Source organism: Limulus polyphemus, unplaced genomic scaffold (assembly GCF_000517525.1).
Source record: "Limulus polyphemus unplaced genomic scaffold, Limulus_polyphemus-2.1.2 Scaffold7817, whole genome shotgun sequence".
NCBI classification, from domain to species: Eukaryota; Metazoa; Arthropoda; class Merostomata; order Xiphosura; family Limulidae; genus Limulus; species Limulus polyphemus.
In genome coordinates this window covers 9,307-17,704 of record NW_013673427.1, presented here as the reverse complement: position 1 = coordinate 17,704, position 8,398 = coordinate 9,307, and the positions used below count along the sequence as shown (strand labels likewise).

Genomic DNA, 8,398 nt, shown 5'->3' with positions numbered 1-8,398 from the left:
ACACAATTACAACAAACAGAACTGGCTCTAGACTCATTATTCTGTATTATAATTGATACACAATTACAACAAACAGAACTGGCTCTAGACTCATTATTCTGTATTATAATTGATACACAATTACAACAAACAGAACTGGCTCTAGACTAATTATTCTGTATTATAATTGATACACAATTACAACAAACAGAACTGGCTCTAGACTCATTATTCTGTGTTATAATTGATACACAATTACAACTAACAGAACTGGCTCTAGACTCATTATTCTGTATTATAATTGACACACAATTACAACAAACAGAACTGGCTCTAGACTCATTATTCTGTATTATAATTGGTACACAATTACAACAAACAGAACTGGCTCTAGAATACAGAATAATGAGTCAAACAGAACTGGCTCTAGACTCATTATTCTGTATTATAATTGTTACACAATTACAACAAACAGAACTGGCTCTAGACTCATTATGACCTGAACTACTCACTGGTAAAATATTATCCGATTATTCATATTATTTAACCAGATCCCCAGTAAGAACAATAACAATATATTGTTCAGTAAGACGTCAATGTCAGAATATCTCCCCCCCCCAAAAAAAAAATCCGTAGAAAATATCGATCTGCGCCTCCCTTAATCGGAATATATCTAAATATCATTTAAATTATAAATCAAAGTTGACTTTGTTACGTTGAAATTTATCTGTATTACCTAAACATCTAATATCATACATTAAATTCAACGTTTCGTCCTATGCTTTGAGAGTGGTGCTATTGTACCAATGTATATATTATCTGGCATCTGTTTCTGGATAGGGTTGCCACTTTAATTTATAGGCTAAAATTGAATGGGTTGAACATCCTGAAGAGATCTGAAATGCTCATAAATTGTTTTATTATAAAACAGTTTAGCTATTATTATCGAATTTGCTGCCGGATTTATTTTATTTTATAACTTTGGTGATATGTTCCAGTAGTCTTTTTATCGTGTGGTACATTTCACATGTATTCTTCTTGAACTAGTGGTATGACCAGTTCTTAAATCTCATGTGTAATTTCTTGGATTGGACATGACGCATTTAATTTATACTCTTTTTACACTGGTGACATAGCCACGGTGTACATTTTACATGTAGTTTTGTTGTATCGGACAAGTCCAGTATTGAGAGTTAGGCTTATATACAACATTAGCAGGACTTTTGTTTTAATCTGTGAAGCCTCGTGGTGCTTACTTCTGCTTTGCTGTAGTTTTTCCTTATATTGAAACTCTTAATACGATATCACATGCAGGACTGGCAAAGAAGAAGAGTTTACTGTGATCTGATGGCTGCATAAGCTCTAGCTACGTCATCGTCTGTCAGGAAGGGAGCATTCTCATTCCCGATGTTGTTGTTAAGATAGTAGAAATCAGGAGCGTTTCTACAAGGCACGGCCTCCTCTGGGAAAGCACAGGTGAAGCTCATCTGGTTGAAGACGGTCTGGTTACCACAGAAGAAGCTCCAATGTCCAACTTCTACGGTTCCGTCAGGGAGAGTTTGTGGGTGGCAGATGTGGAAGATCTGACAGTTGTTGTCGACATCAGCGTAGTACCCCGAGTGAAGACCAACACAGGAGAAGGTAGTTTTGATTGGTCCGACAAGTAATTCGGCTCCAGGTGGAAGGTCGTAAGCCGCACGTTTTGCCTGTAACAATAATATCAATAATTTTCTACGAAACTTTTGCAAACACCCACAATATACTGCTAATTCGATGCGAAAGTTACCTTTGGATAATCTACTAAAAACAAAATCGTTCACACTGATAAATTGAAATTAGACAAACAAGATTTACATGACTCAACACTCGGGGTTTAATATAATATTTAAACAATTATAATGTTGACTTATCCTAGGTAAGGCAATAGTAGCCATACCCATTATAAGGAAGACTTACCCGAGGTAAGGCAACAGCAGCAATCAGGAAGAGGCAACCTAGAAGAGATATTGTATTGTTAAAAATATCAGTAACCCTTAAAACACAGCTGTTTTATCGCTAAATGTTTCAACCAACATAATCCAACAGACGATTACGAATACTAATAAATTGTTTGTAAAAGTAAAAAGTTCACGTTTGACCAACTCACTCTACCTACCAATAACAATAAAGCACTTCATGGTTGATATGAAGATTCTTTTCACACCTGAAAAAAAACAAAAAAACGGCTTGATTTCAAAACTTAAAAAAAAACTATTTCCAAACATCAGAAACGAACAAAATGAGTTTTGTTTTTACTTTAGAACAGTCTATAACTGTAGAAAAACTGACTGTCAGTAATAAGACTTGATCAATCTGCTCTAGCTAACCCTAATCATAAGACATTCAAAGAAAACTAGAATTTGCCATTCTGAGGAAACTGTGTGGGAGCTTCCAGGCAATATTTAAATTAATTGTTTGTCCATGTTTCTGTGGGCAACAATATTTACTCATTCCTACCTAAAACCTATTTAAAAATTTCCGTTACCCCCAGCACCTTGTGCTGTAACAATTAATACAATTTAGGAACTAATACATATGACAATGACAAAAATAAATTAACTTTTAAACATTACCAATACTGAGAAAAATTGGCTCATTGATCCGGGCAGTTAACCATGTCAGGTCGTAGTATTCAAAGTCAGGTATAGATCACGCTCGCGACACTTCCAGCTCTATAAGCGAAAACAAGGGACAGGAACAGAGATATGTGGTCACTGAAGGTTTCTCTTACACAGAGGGTTAACTTGGTAGAGGGAAATTGATCAGAGTAGAAGAAAAGAAACATCTTACCTACCTTAGGAAACAAAACTCTGAACTTGATGCAGACTTGGAGTAAACTGACGATTTCTGATGTTGTGGTCAGGTTTTATAGTGAACAGAGACTAAATGTCGTTAGCTATTTACTCTTGGAAGAAATAACCCTGCCCCGATAAAGTGTGTCAAGGACACTGGACAGTTCAACAGATCATATTTGTGATTGGTTGGTACTCTTGGATGGTCTCAGCTCTTAGTAACGAAGTACAGTGATGTTTGCTCTAGTGGTTTTCTTTATTTCTATTCTATTTATGTTCTAACTCAAAAATGTTTGGTAGCATTTCTTTTGTCTACTTTGTTTAGATACTGATTTTGAAGTACTTATATAACAAATTAATATACTAAACAGTAATATTCGATTAACTAAGCCTAGCATCAATCAACGTGGACTTAAATACTGTTTATGTCACACTTCAATTTTATACTGGACGAAAGTAATTCACGTTCATTATTTCATTAGACACACACACACACACACAAACTATTACTTAAATCACGACTGAAGAAAAAACATATTGACTACTTTTTCAATGATGTCTTCTAGAAGAACATACATACTTTTTCAATGATGCCATCTAAAGGAACATACTTATACTTTCAATGATGTCATCTAGAGGAACATCCTTACTTTTTCAATACGTCATCTAGAGGGACATACTCTCTTTTTCAATGATGTCATCTAGAGGAACATACTTTGAGTTAGCTGGCGTTCACCCTTGTTACAACCAACTAACTATGGCGACAACGATGGACATCAAACATTCACGATTCTTAAAGTGTAGACCAATCGGGATACCATATAGCCATCAAAGTAATGTGACTCTTAATGTGTAAATCTGTGAGGATAACAGCTGGACATCACATAATTAAGATTCTTAATATGTAGACCAATGGGGATACCATATAGCAATCAAACCACTGTGATTCTTAATGTGTAGACCTATGAAGATACCAGATTGACGTCATATCACTAAGACTCTTAATGTGTAGGCCTATGACGATACCAGATAGATATCAAACCACTAAGATTCTTAATGTGTAGACCTATGGGGATACTATATAGCCATCAAACCACTGTGACTCTTAATGTGTAGACCTATGAGAATACCAGATAGATATCAAACCACTAAGATTCTTAATGTGTAGACCTATGGGGATACTATATAGCCATCAAACCACTGTGGCTCTTAATGTGTAGACCTATGAGGATACCAGATTGACGTCATATCACTAAGACTCTTAATGTGTAGGCCTATGACGATACCAGATGGACATCAGACCACTAAAATTCTTTATGTGTAAACCATTGATAATACCAGATTGACATCTATTAACATTCTTAACGTGTAGATCTGTAGTAACAACAGTTGGATATAAAACCGTCAATATTTTGAATGTCTTTCTGTCCTGCAACATTAAATATAATGTTTGGATATTCGAATACATTGCAAAAACAACTAGAAGTCACAAGAGCCTATAAATGCTTAAAATAGAAACCCGGTCAATAATTTTCCGGATATGGATTAAGCCAAATTTGTACACGATAAACGAAGATTACATTAGCCGAACCAGCGATTTATTTAAAAACATAATTTGTATGTTAAAACATTGTAAATTATTTAGATTGTATGTTTGTCTCCGACTATAAGGACTTATGAGATTACCATTTCATTTTAGGCTGAAACCTATAAACCAGTCGCTGATCAACTTTCTTTAAAAACAAAATAAAACCAGTTAAAACCTACAAACCACTCACTCGTCAACTTTCATTAGAAACAAAATACAACCAGTTAAAAACATATAAACCAATCACTGGTCAACTTTCTTTAGAAACAAAATAAAAACAGTTAAAACATATATATATAACAGTCACTCGTCAACTTTCTTAAAAACAAAATATAACCAGTTAAAAACCTATAAACCACTCACTGGTCAACTTTCATTAAAAAACAAAAAATGGTGAAGATATATCACCCAGTCGCTGTTAAAACGTATAAACCAGTCACTGGTCAACTTGCTTTAAAAACAAAAACAGTTAAAACCTATGAACCAGTCACTGATTAACTTTCTTTAAAAACAAAAACAGTTAAAATCTATAGTCCACTCACTGATCAACTTTCTTTAAAAGCAGTTAAAACACGTAAACCAGTCGCTGGTCAACTTTCTTTAAAAAACAAAAACAGTTAAAATATATAGACCGGTCGCTGGGCAACTTTCTTTAAAAACAAAACAGTTAAAACCTATGAACCAGTCACTGATTAACTTTCTTTAAAAACAAAAACAGTTAAAATCTATAGTCCACTCACTGATCAACTTTCTTTAAAAACAGTTAAAACACGTAAACCGGTCGCTGGGCAACTTTCTTTAAAAACAAAACCCAAACAGTTAAAACACGTAAACCAGTCGCTGGTCAACTTTCTTTAAAAAACAAAAACAGTTAAAATATATAGACCGGTCGCTGGTCAACTTTCTTTAAAAACAAAACAGAAACAGTTTTGCTTTAAAAATTTAATTTATTGGTTGGTCATAATGAGGTTAAGTTCGTTAAATTAAAACGATAATGAAGCCTTTCCACGTCGTTACAGTCCATGGCACAGTGTTCTGGCCATGCTCTATCTGACTACCGCGCATCTTGACAGTAGTCCTGCAGCGTAATTTCTGTTGCAAAACGATTTGTTGTAAGGATGTCGTGTTTAAAGCTTTAAAGCACACATATCTCCTCTGCAGCTTTTTATAATCAATTTAGTGTATAAGAACATCGGTTTCCCAGAGTCTGTGTCAACAGTCTGATCACACAGAAATCCATAGGGGCTGCTTCGGAGACTTGACTGACTGCTATGTCCGAAGCCTAATTTATAACACTAAGTCCACAGACTTACTGCTGAGCCATTGAGAGGAGGTGGGATCAAAATACTGTAAGATTATATAGTATAGATCTTGCAATGACGACATTTAAGCGTGCGGTCTTTAGTCGAAAAATCTATAACAATTTAATACGCGCATAATGTTCTCCGACTGTAGGTTTATTGATGTTCCATTATTAACAGTGTTCCTTTCAAGTCTTACGCGTTTCTTGCGAATTCATAAACTTACTGCTCACCCTACTGACCGGTCGAAATGATCCACGATACTTATGTGTACAAGGGTTCGTTTCATTTAAAGTAATCCTTTCAGTAACAATTCCGCTTTATATATGTACAAGTGTAGCTTTAAAAAAGAGAAAATATATATTCAAAAACAAGTTTCTTTTTTGAAAAATTATTTATTTCTTAAAAAAATACGTAAGTCTGAAGTGAAGCACAAAGCTACACAATGGGCTACCTGTGCTCTGCCAACCACGCTGTGAATGTTGATAATCGATGTCAACGGACGTTCAATGTGGTCAACCAACACCAAGGGAGGCTATATGTTATTAATCGATGCCAAGGGACGTTCAATGTGGTCAACCAACACCAAGGGAGGCTGAATGTTGATAATCGATGTCAACGGACGTTCAATGTGGTCAACCAACACCAAGGGACGCTGTATGTTATTAATCGATGCTAAGAGACGCTATATGTTGAAAATTGATGCCAATGGACTTGTACTTTGACAGCAGACATCAAAGGACGCTGTAAGTAATTAGTTGATATCGAGGGACACTGCACGTAGTCAGTCGACAAAAGGGAAATTTTCGTAATCAGCCCACACCAAGGGTCGTATGTATACGATCCACGCTATGGCACCCAACCCTCTATATAAAACATGTATAACAACTATGATCTTCGAGGCCCAAGTAAGTTATTTCCACTTCACTTTGAAAAAAATATTATGTCTGTACCAAAGACGAAGCCAGTTGTATTATATCCGCGGACCGTGAACCAGAAACTTGGGAACGGCTGACTTCACAACAAAACAATCACCAGAAACTTGGGAACGGCTGACTTCACAACAAAACATTCACCAGAAACTTGGGAACAGCTGACTTCACAACAAAACAATCACCAGAAACATGGGAACGGCTGTCTTCACAACAAAACAACCACCAGAAACTTGGGAAAAGCTGACTTCACAACTATTGTGCTGTAGGATTTATACAAATCTTTTTGACAACTATGTTCATGATTTAAATATAGAAATCAAAACATTAATTAACTTGATGATCATGTTACAAATTAAATTTAATTACAACCAAAGATCAAATATAATCCGTGACGTAAAGGAGTAATATATTCCTTGATTCATCGTACTCTCAGCTGTGGACTGCAGTTTCTTCTGTGCAAGGATCATCAGCGCTGCTTGGATCAGTAAACCAAAAATATACGGATAGACTTTTTATAATGGATCAGTAAACCAGAAATATACGGATAGACTTTTTATAATGGATCAGTTAACCAAAAATATACGGATAGACTTTTTATAATGGATCAGTAAACCAGAAATATACGGATAGACTTTTTATAATGAATCAGTAAACCAAAAATATACGGACAGACTTTTTATAATGGATCAGTAAACCAAAAATATACGGATAGACTTTTTATAATGGATCAGTTAACCAAAATATACGGATAGACTTTTTATAATGGATCAGTAAACCAGAAATATACGGATAGACTTTTTATAATGGATCAGTTAACAAAAAATATACGGATAGACTTTTTATAATGGATCAGTAAACCAAAAATATACGGATAGACTTTTTATAATGGATCAGTAAACCAGAAATATACGGATAGACTTTTTATAATGGAAATGTGTATATAACATTTAACACTTAATTTAGGTTATTATATGGGGAATTAAAAAGGATTCAAAACCATCAAAGTTAAATAACTTGATATTTTACATTTTGTAACGAAATTCATGAAATTTTCTATCTATGTTTTAGGCTGTTTGTAAATAGTAATTGATCATTCTGCATAAAATGAATCGTGCGCAACCATTGAAGTGAACGTAGAACAATCAGCGAATGCATATCTTTGCAGCGTCCCTTGACATCGTTTATCAACATACAGCGTCCCTTGTTGTTGGTTGACCACATCAAATGTTCTTTGGCATCGATTATCAACATACAGAGTCCCTTGGTGTTGGGTGACCACATTAAATGTTCTTTGGCATCGACTTATCAACATACAGAGTCCCTTGGTGTTGGTTGACCACGTTAAACGTCCTTTGGCATCGATTATCAACATTCAGCGTCCCTTGAAATCAATTATCAACATACAGCGTCCCTTGTTGTTGGTTGACCATATCAAATGTTCTTTGGCATCGATTATCAACATACAGCGTCCCTTGGTGTTGGTTGACCACATTAAATGTTCTTTGGCATCGATTATCAACATACAGAGTCCCTTGGTGTTGGTTAACCACGTTAAACATCCTTTGGCATCGATTATCAACATTAAGCGTCCCTTGACATCGTTTATCAACATACAGCGTCCCTTGTCGTTGGTTGACCACATCAAATGTTCTTTGGCATCGATTATCAACATACAGAGTCCCTTGGTGTTGGTTGACCACGTTAAACGTCCTTTGGCATCGATTATCAACATACAGAGTCCCTTGGTGTTGGTTAACCACGTTA

The 8,398-nt window shown here is 35.3% G+C and overlaps 2 protein-coding genes across 2 annotated transcripts in view; one reads left to right on the top strand and one right to left on the bottom strand.

Moving 5' to 3' along the window:
- Positions 1–1,313: 1,313 nt before the first annotated feature.
- On the bottom strand, positions 1,314–5,722 carry LOC106474885. Its single transcript, XM_013935582.1, has 4 exons — positions 5,712–5,722; positions 2,135–2,182; positions 1,936–2,011; positions 1,314–1,685 (listed from the first exon to the last, which is right to left on the bottom strand). The coding sequence occupies exons 1-4, from the start codon at positions 5,720–5,722 to the stop codon at positions 1,314–1,316; spliced, it is 507 nt and encodes a 168-aa protein (XP_013791036.1).
- Positions 5,723–6,576: 854 nt separating this feature from the next.
- LOC106474884 overlaps positions 6,577–8,398 on the top strand; it is a 9,192-nt gene continuing 7,370 nt past the window's right edge. The window contains exon 1 of the mRNA XM_013935581.1: positions 6,577–6,607. Coding sequence (XP_013791035.1) covers positions 6,577–6,607 — 31 coding nt within the window. The remainder of the gene's footprint in view (positions 6,608–8,398) is intronic.

Coding starts and splice junctions, on each gene's coding strand:
- LOC106474885 (XM_013935582.1), bottom strand. Junction 2,012..2,134: donor GAAGTGCTTTATTGTTATTG/GTAGGTAGAGTG, acceptor CTGTGTTTTAAG/GGTTACTGATATTTTTAACA. Junction 1,686..1,935: donor CTGCTGTTGCCTTACCTCGG/GTAAGTCTTCCT, acceptor TTATTGTTACAG/GCAAAACGTGCGGCTTACGA.